Below are 21,740 nucleotides of genomic sequence, written 5' to 3' on the forward strand. Positions count from 1 at the left end.
AGGCAGTGGTGTTGACTTGAGAGATTAGATGCCAGGTGATGCAGCATAATGTCATGCAGATGAAGTCACCTGGGAATAAGACCAGCCAATAGAAAATGGCTGTTCAGTGGCCCTTAAATACCCTGATTTCACCATGGCAGGCTTCATCCTTAAATTGTGCTCTTATGACCGCATGGGAGGGGTCCTTCTGACCTGTCAGAGTGGAGCCCCAAAAATGAGTAGTTTAATGTCTATTATTTAATTCACTTTAAATTATTCATATTGCAATACAACAGAAATGAGTGACTATTGTTTAAATATGACCACTATGTATCGATTTCTCATGTAGGTTAACTACTGTTATGCCATTTAGACCATTTAATTTAAACCATATAAGGTTCCTAGAATAGAATAATTCGTAATGATAGCCCATTTGTGGTGGGGGATTTTTTTTTTAAAAAGCACTGTTGTGAGCAATATCCATAAAGAGACATGTACTTCATACCATATTTTGGTAATACAGTAGCATATTATGCTACGCTGTTGCCCTAGAACTACAGTACATTTTGGGAGATCTGTATGTCACATGTGAGGCAAGTTTTCTTTCAGCAGTACTATTCTACCCTATACAGACAACTGCTATCAATTATGGTCTGGCCTACTGGTCTGATTGTGCATCTGGGTCGTTTGGACATAATCTCCTCCATCCAACAGCCCGCCAGTGTTGCCATGTCGGCTTATTATAAGCGATTTTGGGCTTCTTTTTCTGTGAAGTTGCTTGTAAAAATTGGTGGTTGCCTTTTTTTGGGGCTTGTTTCTAAAGTGTAGTTGCTTGTTTGGGCATGTTTTCATTTTTTTTTATTATTACTCAAACCAGTGGTTCTCAAACATTTTCATGTCAAGAACCTCAAATTTAACGTGTATTTGTCCACAGGCCCCCATCTGAAATTAATTTGCACATTAATTTGCACTCAGATTTGAGTTGATAAGATTTTTAAACAACATGTCACATTTTACACTCTTTTTCCAGAAGACCTTTTTGAAATTAGTAGATCTACAAGCTCACAACGTGACGCGTTGTGAGACTATTCACCTGTTTCCTAGGCTGTGTTTTCCACTTCCTGTCGGATTTAATTGGATATCATTAGTCATCTGACCAGTTTCATTGGATTTCATTGGATCAAATCGACAGGAAGTGGAACACACACAGGAAGTGAAAAGCCTAGGAAACAGGTGGATATATTTGCTTCTTTTGGGCTTGTTTCCATAGACCTGGTTGCTTATTTCTCTCACAAAACCTGGCAACACTGAGTCTACCCCACCCAACCCCACCCCACCCACTTCCTAGACTGTCAAATGAAGTCGCGGGCCGCCGGAATCCCAAAACACCAAACAGTTGTATGTACACCTCAGTCTGTCTGCACTCATTCAGAATCAGCAGTGAGCAGCAGTTAGCAGTCTCGTTTGGGAATGTTAGACATTATGAATGAAAAACACGTGTAAAGAACACAGAGTGTCAAAGTAGTGCATTGTTCATAGAGCCACTTACTTGTGGAACCTGGAATAAATTGGGATCGATCATTTCTTACACGCCTATAGTTCCTCCATTGTGACAAAGGACAGACATGGACTCATCACTGGAGTTCTCCAACTCCCTGAGCAGCAGCGTCTCGTCGCTGCCGGCTCGGTGTCGGACCTTTAAGGTCATCGTGGTCGGAGACTCTGGCGTCGGGAAGACCTGCCTCTCCCACCGCTTCTGTGCCGGAGAGTTCCCCAGCAGAACGGAGGTCACCATCGGCGTGGATTTCCGCGAGAGATCGGTCGAAGTCGATGGGGAGAAAATCAAGGTAAAAGATCGAAACTATTGTTACTCAGTGGTGGAAAGTAACATTTACTCAAGTACAAATTTGAATTTCAATACTTATACTTCTACCCCACTACATCTCAGAGCCAAATATTGTACTTTTACTCCACTATTATATGAAAACTTTAGTCACTTTATTTGTTTTACAAAACAATGTTAACCACTTCAGCCCTATATACATTTCGGCCATTTGAAAATAGCCGATCTACAAGCTCACAATGCTGGCATAAGCTTGTAGATCTGCTATTTTCAAAAGATTGAAAACTTTTGAAATGGGATATTTAGCATAATAAGTGCTTTCTACTTTTGGTTGCCAATACTTTTGTACTTTTACTCAGTACATTTTTAATTCCGGACTTTTACTTGTAACAGAGTATTTCTACATTGCAGTATTGATACTTTTACAAGTAAAAAATGTCAGTCTTCCACCACTGATGCTCACCAAATCATATGCTTTACGCACGTCCGTGCGTAAAATAGCTATAGGCAAAGACACTACCCATCGCCGTTGTAGTCGATCCGTTTATTTTGTGTAGATAAGTGTGTGGGTGAAGTTTTTGGAGAAGTGGCACAAATATAAAGAATCAGCCTAGTTGTGTTGCAGTCACGCTACACTGGTAACATTGTAAACATCATCAAAAAAGTGTTATTAGGGCTAACCTTGGTGTGCCATGTTAATGTGGGACTCCCTGCTTCCAAGAACCACCAGCAACCGCTTTTTCAGAAGTTTTTATACTTTTATTGAAATCCAGTGACTTCAGGGTGTGCTGACACTGACAGCCAAAAAACATTTAACGAAATGAATCAGAACCCTAATGACCTAAACGTACCTAATCAAAAGAAGCCATTAAACCATTAAGACAAATAACACCTAATCAAACACAGGAGAAAACAAAAAAGCTACCTACCCCTACCAAGCACCCTGCACCCCTACTGTTAAAAACACAGAAGGCTTTTAACAAACATTCTACAAGTGTGACATTGGCTGCCACTGCTGGAAGTGGAGAGAGGAAAGCCCACTCAGGGTCATAACTTGTTATCCATTAACCTCAATGGCTTTATTATACTGTTAAAGCAACTCCATGGTATGATTCAATGCTGATTCCAAACTATCTGGAAACCATTATCATACATTCTATTATATCATTTTATGGATTTCATCTAGTGATAGTGATTAAGTAACATTCGTGATTGTCAGTCATGTATTTCCATGTTGGTTTACCAGTTCTTCTTTCCATGACATTGGATAACAACCACATGATAGAGGAAGCATTATTTAACGTGAATGTAAGGCTTTGTTTACAGGTTTGTGTAACTTAGGTCTGGAGAATTTTCATCAGAATGTAAGAAATGTTTCCTTTTGTTAGTAAAGGAAACATTTATTCATTTTGTTAGTAGAGGTTTCTGTTTCCAACTCTACTGCACCATACGTTATTTTAAATAAAAAATGATTAAATCATTGCAATAAATGTTTTGCCAAGTTAGTGGGTTTATGTGCCATGGCATGGATTGAAAACAGTATGTGGCACGATCTATGGGTTATGAAGATCCAGTCTCTCTGTCTTATGCTAAGGAAATGGTTTAACCGTGGAGATGTTTGTTAGGCTCCATTTAGTTGAATCATTAACAAAGCTGAACATTCATACCTAGAGTAATTGTCTACCAGTGTGTGTGTTTGTGTGTTTGTTACATTGAATAAAATAGCTTTAATAGTTTCAGCTAGATAATGGTAACTATTTTCTGTTACATACAAGATAAGATCTCATATTAATCCCTGCTCTCAATAAGGAGTCCTGTTTTAGACTTGTGACTTTCTAAAGAAGACTAATCATTAGTCATGGTTACGTGTGTGTGTGTGTGTGTGTGTGTGTTGCAATACTTATTTTTTTTTACCCCATATGCCTCCATATGTTTACTTCCTCTTTTGTTTTGCTCGCAAACCTACTTTCTCTCCCTATAATCCACTCATCACCCCCTCAGCTCTAGATGTGTGGAAGTGTCTACATATCCCTGGCTGAGCTTCCTTAGGCTTAATTGTACTGTATCTATACGCTCGCCGATTTTGAATGTTCGTAGTTGAAAAACGTATTTCAGAGACACTGTCGTAAGACTGATTATTATTTAGGCCTTACTCGCTGTTTCTTTTTCCCCACCCCTCCCCTTCCCTCATCAGCTCCAGTTGTGGGACACTGCTGGCCAGGAGCGCTTTCGTAAATCTATGATACAGCACTACTACCGTAATGTTCATGCTGTCCTCTTTGTCTATGATGTCACCCGTCCTGCCAGCTTCAGTAGCTTGTCAGCGTGGGTTGAAGAATGCAGGCAGAATTCTCTGGGCCAGGATATACCCAGGTAAATGCAGCACCTCGCAAAGAGTGCCATGACATTCTTCCTTCACTGTCCATGAAGATGTGTTTGACTCAGCACATTATGTTCATCAAGTTTTCAGGGTGATGTCATCAGAAAATTGTCAGGATAATAAATCATATTGGTTGTCTGTCTGAGCTTCATCATTTTAGCCAGCCCATGATTAATTTCAGAATTCAAAAATGTTCAGTTTATGTTACGGCATCTTAAACTGATGAATAGGCAGGGCATCGGTGCCCCAATTATGTTCCCACCGTTTTCTTGTCTTTTGTCCTCTCCCAGGTTCCTGGTGGGCAATAAGAATGACCTTCGTGACCATGGCGCTATCAGGTTGGATGGGCAGGTGAACTGGGAGTGGGCCCATACGTTTGCAGAGGCCCACGGCATGACACTGTTTGAGACATCTGCCAAAAGCCCTCCAGACGGAGGCATGAACGGAAGAGGAGGGGACAAGAAGATGCCATTCCATCAGGATAAGGTGGAAACCATTGTCATGGCTGTAGCTGCCAGGCTGGCTGCCAGGAGGCAGAGAACACCCACAGTGCTGTGCAGCAGAGCTGGTAATTTAAATTGCTCTTTTAAATTACCAGCAAAGAAGAGAGCAGAGAAAGAAAACCTGTGGGCCTGCACTTGCTGAGAATGATATAGAAAATACCAGAGTACCCTTTCCCATGGAAAGTGTGTGTGTGTGTACGCCAGTGAGGTGAATGAACATATACACAATGAACTGTGCATTAATTTGTGACCAAATACAGCCATGAAGAATTTAACACGTTTTAACTTGAAATACATGTATGATAATTTCTTAATTTTGTACCGGAAGACCCAAATATAAAACTAATGTTAGCCTTTATGGAACCATTTCAAATGTCCTTTCCTCTGATTCTCTTAACTACTTTGTATTGGTTAGAAATATTGTGTATATTTGTGATTTCATTTGTGATTTCATTGGTTGATGTTCAGTGTCAAATAAAATAATGTGAATGTACTGTAACATGGTGGTAGGGATGCTTTTATCTGAAGCATCTTCCTGTATCATGGGTGCCATCTTTATGCATGTCTGCTCGCAGTGGGAATCAAACCACAAACCTTAACCGTGGTGGTATTCAGAATTTGGTCATACTCTGGCAAGGTGGCTCTCCGTGCTGTTGTAGGTAAAATACTTAACCCGAGTTTCTTAAGCATCATAGCACCTTACTTTGATGCGTAGGCTAAAATAAAAGGAAATGGGCATGTGTTAAGTATGTTTTTGTAAACTATAACTAAAACTCTTTGGCTTTTTTATATTTATCTGTGCTACTTGGTTTGAAAGCAATATTTAAATTATAATTTCTCTGGTTTTGAAGTGTCATCCAGCTTCTGAAACTGTGTTCAAAGGCCGATCAAATGCAGAATCTGTATATACATACTGTACTTTCTTAATACACATACATCTAAGATTACATACATAAAATGTGTTTCAGATAAAGTTTTTATTATAGGGCCTTTAGAAGCAGAGGCATATTAACTGAGAGGTTACCATTCATTAACTCTAGCCAATAGCGATTTCTCACTTAACAGGACCATGTCCAGATGATGGTCAACACATCAGAGCAGTCATGCATACATTTTGTGCATGAGAAATGTGGGCACTGGAGAATGTGTCACGTGTGTTAATAACTTAATGGCTGTGTTTGTGTCTAACTGATGATTCAGAAGCCATCACATGACAGGAGCAAAGTTGCCTTCCGCCTAATGTTCCGTCCAGACAATGCCCTGGCAATACACTAGCACTAATAGCATGGTGTGTGTGCACGTGTGAGGCTGCAGCGGCATGTTGGTGCAACATTCACCAGCCAGCTGGTAGATCTCTGCAGTCTCATCTGTCACAGCTCTTCTCTACAGACTCTACCTTCATTCTTTTAGTCCAAAGAAGACTGACAACCCCCATCACAAAAGATTGTCTCAGTGTCATGTAGGGCGGCCAGTGGTTGTCAAGGACCCCTCAGATTAATATGTATTTAACCGTGGGCCCAATCTGAAAATATTTTGTGCCAGGGACCCCCATACAAGATTTGTGTAAAAATATTTCACATTTTTCACATTTCAATATATTAAAAAATAGCACATCTAGCTCACAATGCTTTATTAATTCATTTAGCTGGAGAGCCCCCTTAAGGACCACTAGGGGTCCCTGGACCCGACTTAGAGAACCATTGATGTAGGCCGTTGTCCCCTGTATTTTGCTGTAAAACAGGTGGGTCCATTTCGAGGGTCCCTTTCACACATTAAGCTCCAGGAAAGAATATTGGAGAATTAAATAGATAAAGGCAATATCAAACCAACAACACCTCACTTTAGACTCTAAAGTTTAGAGGTAGGCCATATTGGAAATTGAATGTGTTTTATATTTCCATAATCCTTTCGATAAAGGTACTATATACGTATAATAATGTAACAAGGAAGAAAGAATATTAACTCAATTTAAAAATACTTTTCAAAAGTGATTCACTGGGGCAGTGGGGCCCAGTGTTGGGGGAACTGGGCAAGTGCCCTTGATAAAAGAGTGACCCCAGCTGGAATGTAAGCGTCAGTGCCTGAATAGTGTCTAATGCCTAATGACAACCAGAAGAGTGCGACTACATTATTACAAAGTAGTTAGCTCCCTCACGCTTGGGATAATTCAGGTAGGCCTATATGATATGATGCACTTGTGAAATGTATTGCTTGTAACTTACAAAGCACTAGCCTACATTCAACCAGTGGTGGAAAGTAACAAGTACTTTTACTCAAGTATTGTACTTAAGTACAAATTTGAGGTATTTTTTACTTTACTGGAGTACTTCCAATTTTCAATACTTTTACTTCTACTCCACTACATCGCAAAGGCAAATATTGTACTTTTGCACCACTATAATTATTTGAAAACTTTAGTTACTAGTTTAGCTATTAGTTACTAGAGTTTTATTATTACAAAACATGCATTAACCACTTTATCCCTATATACTTTGGCTATTTGAAAATAGCAGATCTAGCTCACAACGTGTCACAAAGCGATGCGTTGTGAGCTTGTAGATCAGCTATTTTCAAACAATCTTTATACACTTTGAAGACTTGTGTGAAATGGGACATTTTGCATAATGAGTACTTTTACTTTTGGTACTTCAAGTACATTTTGATGCCAATACTTTTGTACTTTTATTTAAGTACATTTTGAATACCGGACTTTTACTTGTAACAGAGTATTTCTGTATTGCAGTATTGATACTTTTACGTAAAACATTTGAGTACTTTTTCCACCACTGCATAGGCCTACATGCCCACCCACCACAGACTAGGTTGTTCAGCATATTTTACGAGTAAAGCCGCCAGGGGTCTCTCTCTGATTCTGATGTGTGTTTCTAGATGCTCTCTCTCCCTCTGTCGTCGTTCGTTCTGCGGTCATATCTGAAAGTCACGTCAAGCACATGGATGTGAGTTTACAACAGCAACCTATGGCTGCCAGTGCATTACGCAATCCAATGACAGTGTAGGTTGTAGGGTATTAAGCAGTCCAATCTTCCAATAGGTGCCTGTAATCCACTTATACAGTGTATTCAGACTACTCTCCCACCGGTTCTGTGTTGTTGTTTTGATTATATGGGAGTCAGACATGTTACATATATGAAATGTTGAATAAAGTGGCAAAACTGAGTGAAGAAAGTTCCAGAGCAAATTAATTGATCAAATGGAGAAATGGAGAAGCTGCAGAGATGCATCTGAAAATGTCAGATCTTAATTGAGAATGGACCTAAACCCAGGCTCTTTAATGAGTCGCATTCTTACGATTTTCTATAGAACACAGTGTTCAATTTTTTGTTACTATTATCATTGTCATGCCCCCCTCCCCTTTTCAAATGACACATGTCAGTGTTGCCATGTCTGCTTATTATAAGCGACTTTGGGCTTGTTTTTCTGTAAAGTTGCTTGTAAATATTTGTTGGTTGCGTTTTTTTGGGCTTGTTTCTAAAGTGTAGTTCCTTATTTGGGCTCGTTTCCTAGTGTTGTTAAAACCAGTGGTTCTCAAACATTTTCATGTCAAGGACCCCCCTAATTGTATGTATTTGTCTGCGGACTGAGAATATTTTGTACCAGGCCCGTGTATCAGATTTGTGATGTGAAAACATTCCAAATATTTCCATTTTCCCCCCAAGATTCTTTTGAAAATAGCAGATCTTCAACGTGTTGTGAGCTTGTAGATCTGCTATTTTCAAATAGCCAATGTATGTAGGTTTAAAGTGCTCATGTGGCCTAATAGTCACTATAGTCCCAAAACAAACTAGTAAGGCTACTTCTCGGCCTTAAACATACAACCCATCTAACCCCTGCTCATATTGCTAGGGTCGGATGACTCAGGGTTGAGGACAGAGTACGGCAACTTGAATGGGCCTGGTCTACAAGATACGCTACAACATTTACATTGGGATACCCATGTACCTGTCAAAATACTTCAAAAACGTAAATGATAAAGTTGTCTGAGTCATATGACCAGCAGGTGCTTAAGAAAGCAACTTCTATTATGGCAGACAGCTCTCACCCCCTAAATCCTGAATATGAATTCTTGCCTTCCGGCCAAAGGTTAAAGACCCCTGCAGCTAAAAACAATAGGTACAAATTCTCATTTGTACCTACTTCCATTCGTGCCATCAATAATAACAGCAGGAGGAGGTAGCTATGAGTAGCTATTATTATCTGGATCTTGTGATTATGTCTATGTCTATGTGTGTCTTGTGTATGTATGTTTACTGTGTGTTGGAGTTTCTTACTTTCTTACTATCTGCTGTAACATAAATTGCCCAATTTGGGACATAATAAACTTGAACTTGAACTTGAACTTGATCACAACACCAGAGGCAGCTCCACTGATCATGTCCAACCCAGATTTGGCACAAACAAGGGAATTAACTCGTTCTCATGCTATGCAACAAAAATGTGGAATGACCTTCCAAAAGGAGTAAAGGAGTGTAAAACCCTACTGACAAAACTGCCCTAAAAATACTTTCAGGAGGCTGCAATTCCAAACTGGCCCCTGTCAAAGTCTTAACATACCCCCCCCCCTCCTTCTCGAACTGTTTAATGTACATATTTCTTGTTTTTCATACCAGTAACCTGTAAGCTAATTGTATGATGTTCTGCATAGTAGTGTATATCTGTCTGTTTCATGATTTGAGTGCATGGGGATCTCATTTGAAACAAGCCGTTGTGCTTTTATGGGCGATCCAGTTTAGAGGACCTTGTATTGTTAACTGTACTTCCATGTACTTTTTCCATGTCTTTCTAAATAAATAACTTCAATAAATCAATCAATTATTTTGGGCTTGTTTTCATAGACTTGGTTGCTTACTTCTCTCACAAAATCTGGAAACACTGGACACACACATGTTATTCGCACACGTGGGACGTGACGTAACACATGAAGGGGTGTGTGATGTGATCTCTCCTCTGCAGCCTCAGCCTGCACAACACACAGTTGATGCTCACCTCTTCAGCCATCTGAGGAAGAACCTGTCCAACTCGCACACCGTTCATTTATTGTCTGTGGTGTAGGCTTACTGTGACTGAACCAAGATGTTCTGTAGACGAGCATGGCAGAGACTTGGGCCCCTGGCACGGTTGGCAGTCAACCCATCATCCAATGGTGAGTTAACTGTCTCCCGTTGAGCTTTAGACTGTGTTTGGGTGTAAATTAAACCATCATCATAATTTCTTTGGTAGGTTTGTGCAGTGTGCACGTGCCCGTCAATTAGCTGTCCAATTAGGCCTGTAGTTGTGCAAATCAAGTTGCCATGCCAATTAAGTTTACTAATTTCTTCCGTGGATTGTCCCATGATCTTAATTCTTTCGTGTGCAATAGATTATAACACTTTTAACGTGCCTTTGTACGACGGATAGTCGAGCTAGTGATTATATTTAATGCATTGCGTTTTTTTTAAATATAAAACTAGTGATGATAAATGTACTTGTATCGCCATGCGGTCGGTTGAATTATAGCTCCCAACCTTTGTATGGGGGAGGTGTGTCTCGCATCGGGAACACGCAGTTCTGCACAGTTTGTTACGGAACGGCGCATCGCAGCCACAAAGGAACAGAACAAAAACATTTATGTAATGGTGCTGGCATCCCAATGCATTGGTGAAACACTTTGTATTTCTAACGAACTGACTACCCTTTTAAATGCGATTGCTGCTGACACCAGGACTTGGTGTTATTGTAGGATCTGGCGATGGGGACAATAAGGAACAGGCCCCACAATTGAGCAGAGGTTATAAACATGAACTTGACCGTCGAATGTGTCCGTTTGTCTAAAAGTATATGCATAGTGAGATTTCAGTTCAAACCATTGTTTTTTTTCTTCTTACCCAAAACACAATACAGAGCCAATTTTTATTTAATGTAGCCTACTTTTATTGTACCTTTTCACATAATTATGGCATGTAGTCTTTATTAAAATCAATTTAGACTCAGTCTAAAACATGTTTACAGTCTGACTGTGTATTCACTTTCTGCCCTTGAAAGGATCCAGCTTCCACAGCTGCTTTAGTTAAGTGTTCAGAAGCTGATGCAAACATATCTAAAGTTTGGAAGATGATGGATACAAACTGTAGATACAGCATCATGTCTGCAGAGCCAGCAAGTAGTTTTACTGACTTTTGAGTCTAGAGTCAAGTGGAGAGAAAGTAGTCATGGTTCTGAGGCCTAGTTTTGGGCCTTGTTTGTCTGTCTTTAATGCACAGCAACGTAGCCTGTGAGGAAAACCTGGTAGCCTACATGGTGGGCGGGTCTTGTATGTGCAATGTGTGTAATGTGCACTTGTATGTCAAAGGGAAAGAAAATGGCCTCTGTCCAGCAGAAAGAGCAGGCATAGCCCATAATATAGACAGACACAGTCCATAGCCTATGGATAAGAGGGTCTAACTAACCTATCCAAGTTGTGCTGCCAGCCTGTAAATCATCATCCTGAATTCCTGATGCTGCTATCTCAGTGAAAGCACATACCAGTCCTCCATGCTTGTGCATGGCTCTTGCATGTGCACAAACCAATGTCAAATCACCACACATGTTTGGCAGCCATCTTGGCTGTTTGTGTTATTTGGTGACAAGCGTGCCCATTTATTTTTGACAGGCTTTAACTCCTATGCAGGGATTATCTGATTAGTTTATAAATACTTGGCCTGGTGCAGTCAACATGCTGCTGTGTCATGGGTATTAGAATGAGAGCTAAGGATGAATGGTTGGTACAGCATCCATGACCAGGCACTATTCATCTCTGGTAGACATTACACTCTGATTATTGTGATTAATAAAAGTTGTAGTCTCTACAAGCTCACAACATGTCACATCCCAAACCGTGAGCTTGTAGGCCTGCTATTTTTTGAAAAGCTTTTGTATAAAATAGGGCTTAAGTGGTTCATGGAGATTTTGTTATGCATGATTGTGAAAATAAATGAATTTGTTTGTATACAGTTCGTAAATGAGGGGCCTTAATTAAAGACTGTGTTTATTTGGACAGCTTATATTGCCATTCAGCCAAGACCAGATAAGTTATATGCATTATAAATTATAGGGGGATATCTTTGGTCTTTTGGGACAAAAAGCTCTGTTAGAAGTCTTTTGTGAAAATACTTGTGAAAAAAATCAGTGATATTGATTGAGCAAATTGGCCATTGGATACATGGTAAATATTTCTTATCTTTAAATAGATAGGAAATGTGTGCTTTCAGAAAGGGCACAGGATGAAATGTGATTCCCTTCCCTTAGCATGTGGACAGAGTAAAGCGAAGGAAAGGGGAGGGGATGAGCGAAGGGGGAGGGAGGCTAGGCTGCTGTACATTGTGTTCCCACACTGCTCCGACTAGGCTAGCCAGGCTGTTGTATGTGCCTACCATGAAATACACGTGCCCACATTACTGTACATGTATGTGGAAAGTTTTGTTAGCTCGGAAATCAGTTTGTCGGCAAGAGACACCGTCATACCACAGTATAAATTAGACTCAGTTTGAGCATCAATCACATAAAGAAAATCACAGGAACTGTACCCACACTCCTCCCAACCTTTGCTTTGTAATAAAATGTGAACTTGAACCCAGGTCTCCAATTGAACTTTGAAATTCTCTCTTAACTGTGTACAGTATATATTTCTTTATCTGCAGGGAGCAACGAGTGTAAGATTATTGTTCATCCATTCGATTTAGCTAAATATAATGGACAGCGGAAGAGAGGGAGATATATCTTGCAACAGATAGTCCATGGCAGTGTTCGGGAGGATGGTTTTATTTAAGCCATCCACTAAATGCACCACTGGAAATCCTCTAAACACCACACAATCCTTTTCCTGGAGTGCAGTTAGTGCACAAGTAGCACGTCACAACTGCTCTCTCTACCAAAACAACAGCCTATTTAAGCTTCTTAACAGCCTATTAAGCAATTGATTTAGGGTAGGCAGATCCTTTGCTGTTAGGTTTGTCATGTTGACTCATACTACCTGCGAGGAGTTGAGGTTTGTTGTTGATGATGCCAATAAATGAGCAAAAGGTCACATTCAATTACTCGGGTGACGCTTTTTAATGGATGATGTATTCTATTATGTCTCAATGGAAAGGTTTTGTACATACACAATATTGTCAAAATGAAATTGGTCGTTGAAGTATGATAACGTGGATAAAATGTTGAGCATCTGGCAGCTGCTTATATGAACCTAATTCAGAGACAATAATTGTCTCTGAATTTATTAAACAATTATTGTGTTAAGTTTGGCCTACTGTAATAATAATAATACATTTGATTTATAACGCACTTTACATCTTTGGAAATCACAAAGTGCTACAGGGTTTAAAAACAAAAGGCGCACAAATAAAAGCAGGGCAAAAACAAAAAAAAGCATTCAGCAACAGGAAGACCCTTTCTTGGAGGAAATTTTTGATTTAAAAACGAATTAAAAGGCCTAGAAAAAAGCTTTGTTAAAAAGGTATGTTTTGAGTCAATTTTTAAAAGCATAGATTGTGGGGCTCAAGTGGTCGGGGAAGGCATTCCACAGGCGTGGAGCAGAAAGCCCGGTCGCCAATGGTGCGGAGATTGGTCCTTTTGGTTCCATTTTACACTGAGTTAAAGGAACAGTAATACGATTTATAATTGATTTTCTAAAGGAGCATTGATGTTTTTTACTTAACTTTGTTCCTTCTCTCCATGTCTCCGCAGTTCCTGTACGACAGATGGCGTATGGGATCCCTGGTGGAGCCAACATGACATACGTTCTTCTCGGTGGAGGTGGTCTCACTGCTGCAGTGATCTACGTGAGTATCCCACTTCACCATCTAATTTTCAGCCTTATTTTCCAACTTGGAACATTCACGTTTGTTTCATCGTTCGGTTTTACTTTCTTCGTTCGGTCCCCCTCCTATGAAACAATTAAGATATGAATGGGGGCCGGGGCAGTTGTGGACATATACCATCATAAGATAGAAAGACAGTCATCCATAATTAATAAAGAAGGGTGTGTGAACCCAAGAAACATTAAGGATATGTTCCATCTCTGTTCTCAGATTACCTTCACTTAAGTCTATATCCATTAGGGTAACCGGAATGCTCGCCCCAAAACACACTCGCCCCCATTGTTCTCGCAGACCGCTCGCCCCCAGCTGTTCTTGTACTTGTTTTACCGAGGGTAAGTTTAGGAACTATTACGTTTTGGCACCGTTTTACTGAGGTTACATTTAGGAATAAGGTTAGGTTTTGGCATAGTTGACTGAGGTTACGTTTAGGAATACCAGGATTTGACCCACGGCGAGCGTTCTTGTATTACGGATTAGAACAGACGCTAGTTGTTGCCCAACCGCATCTTCTTCTCAATAGGGATTGGGCTGCCATTTTGTGCCTAAACAGTGAGCCCCAGCTACATGGACCCCTTGAGAGACTGGGCCATGTGGTAACTGTTGTCATGGAACAGACGTATGGAGTGGAAGGCATATAAAAGACCATTGTTGTGTGTTCTGAAGACACTGCTTGTTAGGATAGACTCATGCATTGTTCAAGATCATATACATTCATCACATTTATGAACTGTCACCGAACATCTTTGTATTATACAAATGTCACAAGAATCTTGTCTGCATGGCTTTTACCAAAGCATGCGGGTGCAGAGTGCATTGAATGTATACAAACGAGAGTTGGGTAAGCACGCAATGCAAGGTGGTTATGTTAAAATTCTGCTATGCCTTCCACAGGCCTACAAGACATTGAATGGCACGAAAGATGGTGAGTATTTGAACTACTGTAATGCATACACCAACACAAGCTCAGGGCTCCAGAGTGCACCATTTTTGGGTGCACAACACATGCACCCAAAAATCTGTCCATTGCAACTAAAAATGTTAATTGGTTGCTTCAGTGCACCTTGCATTTAGGTCTGTGTGCGTGTGTATATACAGTATGTGGGTGCACCTAAATGATATGCTGGTGCACCTAATATGAAAACGTTGGGCGCACAAGTGCAACTAACTAAAAAGTCAGCCTGGAGCCCTGAAGCTGCTTATTGTAGCCCTCTATGTCTCACAGTAACTAAATGGCAATTTTAGTCATATTTGTCAGTTCTGTGCAGTTGTCAGCTAGTGAAGGAATGTCACACAAACCCCTATAATATTCAGTTCACTACCATAGCTGACTCAACTGCTGGCAGACAGGAATCTTGTTTGCATGGCTTTTGCCAAAGCATGAGGGAGCACAGAACATCTGAGGATGGAACACATGCTTTGGCTAGGTTTGGTGGTGCCACCCAAATAATGAACATGGTAGAGTGGTCATTCTCAATAGATTAATCTAGCTTGTCCAGTTGGATTTCTGTCTGTTTTGTCTACAGAGGTACCCTGGGGGGGGGGTGGCTGTACGCCCAGACTAGCCAACTAGTCTGTTACGGGACTAAGCTTCTGCTTTCATTGGTTCACCTGGGTACAGTCCGGGGCTGCTTACAGCTGGACAAAAAATAAAATTCAAAGCCCTGCGGTAGTTTTGACCACCTGTGTTTATCACTCTATGGAACTTGTGTTATCAAATTTGTACAGTTGCATTAACTTCAGTTGTATTTTTAAGATAAAAGATGATTGTACAGTATATTCTCTATACTGATTAATGAAAACTGAATTAGACTTAGACTTTTGGTTAACTTAAATGAATGAATGGTCATTTGGGGACAGCCCTGCTGGGATCAAATAGTATTTCAAATCCTGCTGTTTCATGGGATCAAATGGCATTTCAAATCCTTGATTCAAATGCCTTCAAGCAAGCTCAACTAGAGTGTTATGATGGCTAGGGTTTAAGAGTTTAGAGTATGGTATTAGTTGCTCATGGCAGGCAAAGTTGTTCAGGCCAGTTGTAAATTAGAGGATTAAAAAGGTTTTCATTTTGGGGTATGTCCTGTCCTGGGTGGGTCACTCAGGGTCACCAGTAGCTGATCACTGTGCAGGGTGACTGACATGTTGCTTATATTAGTGCAAAATCTAAATCTTTGTTTTCACTTTCCCTAATCCGACCTTAATCTTTGTCCACAATCGGCAGCTCCAGCAGCAGAGGTTGTAGTTGCCCCAGCTGAACCCGCCCCTGTGGAGGCCGTCGCAGAGATTGTCGCCGCTCCTGCAGAAGCTGCAGCAGAACCTGTAGCAGAGGCCGTTGCCGAGCCCGTCGCTGAGGCTGTCCCAGCTGCTGAAGAGCCCCCAGCACCCGTCGCTGAGGAGGCCGCAGCGCCTGTTGCGGTAGAGGTCGTCGCTGAGGAGGCCGCAGCACCTGTTGCGGTAGAGGCCGTCGCTGAGGTGGCTGCAGAACCCGTTGCGGTAGAGGTCGTCACTGAGGTGGCTGCAGCACCTGTTGCTGAGGAGGCTGCTGCACCTGCAGTAGAGGTTGTCGCTGAGGCGGAGGCAGCACCCGTTGTGGAGGAGGCTGCACCCGTTGTGGAGGAGGCTGCAGCACCTGTTGCAGTAGAGGCCGTTGCTGAGGCAGCTCCTGTTGCTGTGGAAGAAGCCGGTACGGCAGTAGTAGAGGAAGTCGCTCCACCTGCTGAGGCTGAGACGGCCCCTGCAGCCCCTGAGGCTGCGGCTGCCCCAGCTGCTGAGGTGGCAGCATAAGGTTTTGAAAGTTCTAGGTTCACCCCGAAGGGAAGGGTATGGGTTAACTGTGGTGTGTATCCCTCTCCTTTGGGCCTAGACAAAATGGACTGGTGACCCTATTTAATGCCTCATGAAGTCCATAGCAAACCCCATGGATGTTCACTCAGTTAACTCATACGAAATAGGGGTCCTTCGTTCCAGTTTATTGGTTGACCTTAACCACAATCCACCCCACCCAGACCAATAGTACAACATTTGACAATAAGTTGCAAAGTTAGACTGCGCTATTGTGGACATTTCCGCTTAGTATTCAGTTCCTGCCAGTTTTGTCACTATCCACAGTTGCATAGTAGTGTTGAGTTTGGGGTATAAGGAGTAGATCTAAGGGATTGAACTAAGAGATGATGAATGTAAATAATGTTATCCTGATCCCTGAATATGAAACCAACTGTAAAAAGATGTACTAAGTGCCCCTTACATTAGGATGCAACTGCACCTTGCTCATTCACTTTTGTCTGAATGCTTAATATTGAAATTTCGCCAGCTTTTCATGTAGCTGCTTGGTGTGTTTTCAGCTTTCAACAGATTTTACAGTCGCAGCCAGGTCCACAACTCCTGAATTCAGATTGACATAAGGGCATGCCCAACAACTGTTTAGCACTAGAGAAGGATTATGGAGGTTATGCAAATAATAATATATTGGATATGGTGGAGAGGATTGTGCATCTTCCTGGCTTTTCCAGAGAGCTTATTGTGAAATGTGACCAAAGGTCTGCTAGATCCTCCTCCCCTGCTCTTGTCTCTTTGTCCTCAAAAGTGCTGTTCATACAACCTTTCCTAGAAGTAAGAAGGATTAAGTGGTGGTCATAATTGGGCAGGTTCATGATGGTGACATTATTTTTGAAAATGTCTTTTAAGGCTTAAGTTATTATGTACTACCTGCATTCCAGAAGCAGCCCCTATTTGTTTTCTCGATGACATGGTCACCATCTAATCCTTCTTTATTCCAGAATAGTGCTCCAAGTCAGACCCCATTTCACAAGCACAGATTGAAGTTTCCCAATCTCAACACTGCGCTGAACCCATTTGCAAATTGTTGAAACAAACTGATATCCAACCTGTGCTGAAGGAGGGGTGTGACTTGAACAAAACATCCTTACAAATAGCAGTTGGTTGTGGCCAGTCTAAGCCGGTTTCCATTTGCTTCATCAAACTATCAGACATGCCTTACAGCTTGTGAATACTGCATTCTAAACCTCATTGTTATAGATTAACATTGGTTTATTGACAAGTCAAGCCTACTATAATAACCCACCTGATAAATAAAAATGTATACAGTATTTCTCATACAATTGACAAATATTCACTACTTCAATATTCACTCTGTTTCATTCTTGACTAGCCTTTTCCTCAAAAACAAAGCCATTTCTTTTTTTTTTTATGAGCCGATGCTGTTCTGGTGTGTCATGATATTCTGTGTGAAATTAAGATGTTTATGACAACACTCTAGGAACCACATTCAGGCACCTATATCTCCTGGCATTGGATGTTGTGTACTTATGTCACTGCTGTTGAGAAATGTGTGAGAATGTTTGAGAAATGTTAATCATAAGGGAAGTTGAAGTTCTTCAATAAAGAGATTGTTATAATTTTTTGGGTCCTATATTGCATTTTTCCTGACACTTAAAATGTAATTGGACCTTCATGGATTTATTCATTTTCTTTTTTCTTTTGAATTGGTTCAGCAGTCTTCACAATATTTACCACACCAAACTGGCTACTTTTTGCTGTAGGATCCCTCCTGTTCCATTCCTTAATGTGTATCTCTAGTTAAGATCACATTAACAGTTGCTTTAGATAGTGAATGTGTTTGACACCCAATTATCAAACTTATTTCCTATATAGTTTAGAATGCTCCCTGGTGCTTTATGGACTTGAGTCAGATGAGCACCAAAGCAATGCTACAGTATTGAGTTTGTATGTACAGTATATGTCTCAGTCTGCACATTTGTCCACCAGAGGGTACTGAAAATATGGTTATGAATGCCTAGTGTTTCAAAAAAGGTTTGCCTGTTGGTCAGTTTAACGCTCAAAATCAAATGAGGTTCACCTATATTGTTAGGGTTGTTTTGTTCCGTATTAAGCTAGAGTTTAATGTTGGCTATGAATGTTAAATTGATTTAGCCAGACAGTCAGAAGATAGCTGCAGGCATTAACCAGGTAAACAACCTACAAGATTGTAGAACCTGTTCAACAAGTTGTGAAAGTTAAGCAAGCTGCAAAAACACAATTGTTTTCCTTGACTAGGATGTTAAATACAAGGTTACTGAACTGTAACATCTTGTGTATTTCTATTAAGCTTTTTTGAAACATTTGTCATTCAAGTGTTTCCTAATTTAGCTTTTAATTATGTTTGGAGTTAAACTTAATTTGAGTTCAATTTAAATTATGCCACAGATGAGTTTTAACTTTCTGGGGTGTTAATTGTTAACGATCCCCATTAGCCTACACTGTAGTGGAGACTATTCTTCCTGGGGTCCAGGCAAAAACATAAAAATACAAATCATAACATGCAGTACAGCATGTTCAATGTTAATGAATAAAACACAAATTCCCATTAAAAGTAGAATTTTAAAAAGCTACTACTAAAATCGCATACAAGTCTGAGTTAGACAGTTTGTCTGGTGGTTCAGCAGGTTGGGGTGCAACAAGTTACAGAATGGCTACCTACAAACAGGTGTAGTTCACCCCAGTTCTATCAATTACACACCCCATGAAGCCTTTATTCATGGGGTTCCTGATTATTTTTGTTTTTATCACATTCCTGAGCCAATAATTTGATGACCGGCAGAGTCTCCGGCTCTTTGAGTCTCCTACTAACCGATGAAAAATATTGGCTCAAGAATGTGACAAAAACAAAAAAAATCTCCATGAATTCAAGGCTTCATGAGGTGTGTAATTGATAGAAAATAAGATTTTTTGGGGACGAACTACTCCTTTAATGTTAGCAAAGTAATCTGGAATGATATCCCCAGAACATAAAAGGACTAGAATTTTCTCCAGGGGCTATCAAATGTGTGAAGTATCAATACAATGATTAGACTTTGTTCAAGGACTCAGGGATCATGAACTACCTCTTCCTTCTGTAAAATCTCAATTCCCCAATCCCAAAATGACTTGAGCTTGTGGTAGAGGTCTGAAGGTAAACTCAAGGTAAGTGGAATGGTCAATTCAAAACTGCACAGCACCTCACAAAGACTGTCACTTTCTAGTAATACAATATACCCTGCGGTACTGTTATGTTGCACAAATTGTAACACTAACAGGTGCATGCTTTATTAACCTGTTGTATTTTGATACACCCGACAGATTATGCCATCAGAATGCATGGCCATTCTGTTAGAGAGCTGTTTACAGCTTGGAAATGGAGAAGAAGAATGTACCAATGGTATTATTTGCCTGACATAAGGCACAATAGATCAATATTAACTGCCCCTTTTTTGTTTTTTCTTCTTCCAGATGTGTCCCCTGTGAAGATATTGGGTGGCTTTACAGTTGAGACTGCTGCAGCATCTGTTGTTAAGACCATGATATTGGATGCTGTCCAGCTAATGGAAGAAGATGGGAACGACCCTGAAGCCTCAGAATCAACAAAGGAGATTTTAGAAGCTTTTGCAGAAACCCCAGAGGCCAAGGATGAAGTTTCTCAAGCAGTAAACAAAGACGCTGTTGCAATTGAAGAGGAGGAGGCACCTGTTGTTGATGGCCCCACAAAGGAAGAGGATGACACAGCAAATGTAGAGGAGGTTCTAGCTGACAAAGCCGTGAATACAGATGGAGCGTCTGCAGCAGAGGAAGGAGTGGAACCTGAAGCTGAGGTTCCAGCCGTTGAGGAGGACACGGTACCAGTTGAGGAGGTTGCTTCTACTGAGGGTGCTACCATGGAAGAGGCTGCTCCCACTGAGGATGCTGCTGCAACTGAGAGTGGCCCTGATGCTGAATCAGCAGTGCAGGAGGACGAATTAGCAGCTGAAGCCCAAGCAGAGGAAGTACCAGAGGCTGAGGAAGCAGAACCAGATGTGGACATGACCCAGCAGGCAGCAGAATCAGAGGCATCAGAAGGAGCCATGCACTGCCACTCTGCATCCCTGGCAGAAGAGGAGGTAGCACCACCTGCTGCCTTGGCAGAGGAAGTGCAAGGAGAGGTCCAAATGGCCAGCGAGGGAGCCGATTTAGCAGATGTGTCCCCTGTGGAAGAACAAAGTAAGACCATAGTGGAGCACTGTGTGACTGGGTTTTCTTGGGTGTTGTTTTATACTACTGTTTAGATGTAATCTGAAAATGCTGTCACATTACAGAGAGAAACTTATCGGTAAATCCTAATTCAGGAGCACTGCAAGAATAAGGCACAGAACGGCTCTACAATGATTACTTCATGTTCCATGCTTGACCTGACCATATTTGGCCCTGACTAAATATGGCCTCTGCCTTACAGTAGGCTATGTCCACAGGTCATTACATTGCAGATAATAGTCATCCCTACAGATAATAGAATGGACGTCTATCTGAAATGTTACATCCTTGAAACAAGCTCCATTTTACGTGACAAGGCTAGTCATATTAAATATAAATTCAGCTTCTGGCTGTAATTGACTGAATGGAGTTTAAAAGAAGTGGGTGCACAAGCCAATGGGAAAGGGTTCATAAATCTTTAACATATGTCCATTCTACTTATTCAAATTCTATGATAAGTCAATCCTACCCCCTAAAACTTTAAGTATGTAATACTGTATATGTATGTCAAACAAGACTTGTATTTGTTTGCTTCAACCACAGAGACTATGGTGGTGGTGACAGCCCAGTCGTGAAATGATGACGGACAGATGTGCCTTCTGGAACTTGATTTTCCATCAATCAAGTCAGGATGACCAATTCAGAGAACATTCAAAGAAGAATCAGCAATACAAATAACTACATAATGTTCCTATTCCTTTCTTTGTCCACCCAATATCCATATCATAACAGGCTTTCTAAGGTTTCATATAGCACCTCCAGCTTCATTGCAGTATTTGAAATGCATTCCATTTATGTACAGTACATGCCACTTTTGCCAAGCTATTCATGCAGAGATTCATGGGGGACGCCCTATGCTCCAAGGGGTCAAAGGAGATTAAGTCATTCGTGACCAGTTCAATGTAACGTAAGTTACTCGAGGTGCTATACTTTTTCTTACTCTAATGTGAAATTACATGGTGGATTTCATTGTTTTGCATAGGTGGATATTTGCTTACTCATATTACAAACTATAAGACTTAAAAATTGTATAAAATATAATCTATTATTTATTGTTCTGCACCCTGAGGGCCATGAGTATTGGAATAACGTATATATTTGAATTTATGTTGTATGAAGAATAGTAT

General features: G+C 40.8%; 2 protein-coding genes across 2 annotated transcripts; both read left to right on the forward strand.

The window, feature by feature from the left end:
* Positions 1 to 1,467: 1,467 nt before the first annotated feature.
* Positions 1,468 to 5,186, forward strand: LOC308097036 (ras-related protein Rab-33B-like). The gene is made up of 3 exons (XM_080444608.1): positions 1,468 to 1,826; positions 4,017 to 4,195; positions 4,493 to 5,186. The coding sequence occupies exons 1-3, from the start codon at positions 1,605 to 1,607 to the stop codon at positions 4,845 to 4,847; spliced, it is 756 nt and encodes a 251-aa protein (XP_080300734.1). The 5' UTR covers positions 1,468 to 1,604; the 3' UTR covers positions 4,848 to 5,186.
* A 4,503-nt stretch (positions 5,187 to 9,689) lies between these two features.
* On the forward strand, positions 9,690 to 17,972 carry LOC308097031 (uncharacterized protein). The gene is made up of 4 exons (XM_080444598.1): positions 9,690 to 9,866; positions 13,424 to 13,518; positions 14,449 to 14,479; positions 15,776 to 17,972. The coding sequence occupies exons 1-4, from the start codon at positions 9,797 to 9,799 to the stop codon at positions 16,336 to 16,338; spliced, it is 759 nt and encodes a 252-aa protein (XP_080300724.1). The 5' UTR covers positions 9,690 to 9,796; the 3' UTR covers positions 16,339 to 17,972.
* The last annotated feature ends 3,768 nt before the right edge of the window (positions 17,973 to 21,740 follow it).

Source organism: Gymnoscopelus braueri (assembly GCF_963280865.1).
Source record: "Gymnoscopelus braueri genome assembly, chromosome: 2".
In the NCBI taxonomy this organism is placed as follows: Eukaryota; Metazoa; Chordata; class Actinopteri; order Myctophiformes; family Myctophidae; genus Gymnoscopelus; species Gymnoscopelus braueri.

What these genes read in the sequence shown, in the direction of transcription:
- LOC308097031 (XM_080444598.1), top strand. Translation starts at nt 9,797, where the DNA reads ATGTTCTGTAGACGAGCATGGCAGAGACTTGGGCCCCTGGCACGGTTG. An exon ending in AGTCAACCCATCATCCAATG is followed by an intron (nt 9,867 to 13,423) that starts GTGAGTTAACTG and finishes ATGTCTCCGCAG; the next exon opens with TTCCTGTACGACAGATGGCG. An exon ending in TCACTGCTGCAGTGATCTAC is followed by an intron (nt 13,519 to 14,448) that starts GTGAGTATCCCA and finishes TGCCTTCCACAG; the next exon opens with GCCTACAAGACATTGAATGG.
- LOC308097036 (XM_080444608.1), top strand. Translation starts at nt 1,605, where the DNA reads ATGGACTCATCACTGGAGTTCTCCAACTCCCTGAGCAGCAGCGTCTCG. An exon ending in TCGATGGGGAGAAAATCAAG is followed by an intron (nt 1,827 to 4,016) that starts GTAAAAGATCGA and finishes TTCCCTCATCAG; the next exon opens with CTCCAGTTGTGGGACACTGC. An exon ending in CTGGGCCAGGATATACCCAG is followed by an intron (nt 4,196 to 4,492) that starts GTAAATGCAGCA and finishes GTCCTCTCCCAG; the next exon opens with GTTCCTGGTGGGCAATAAGA.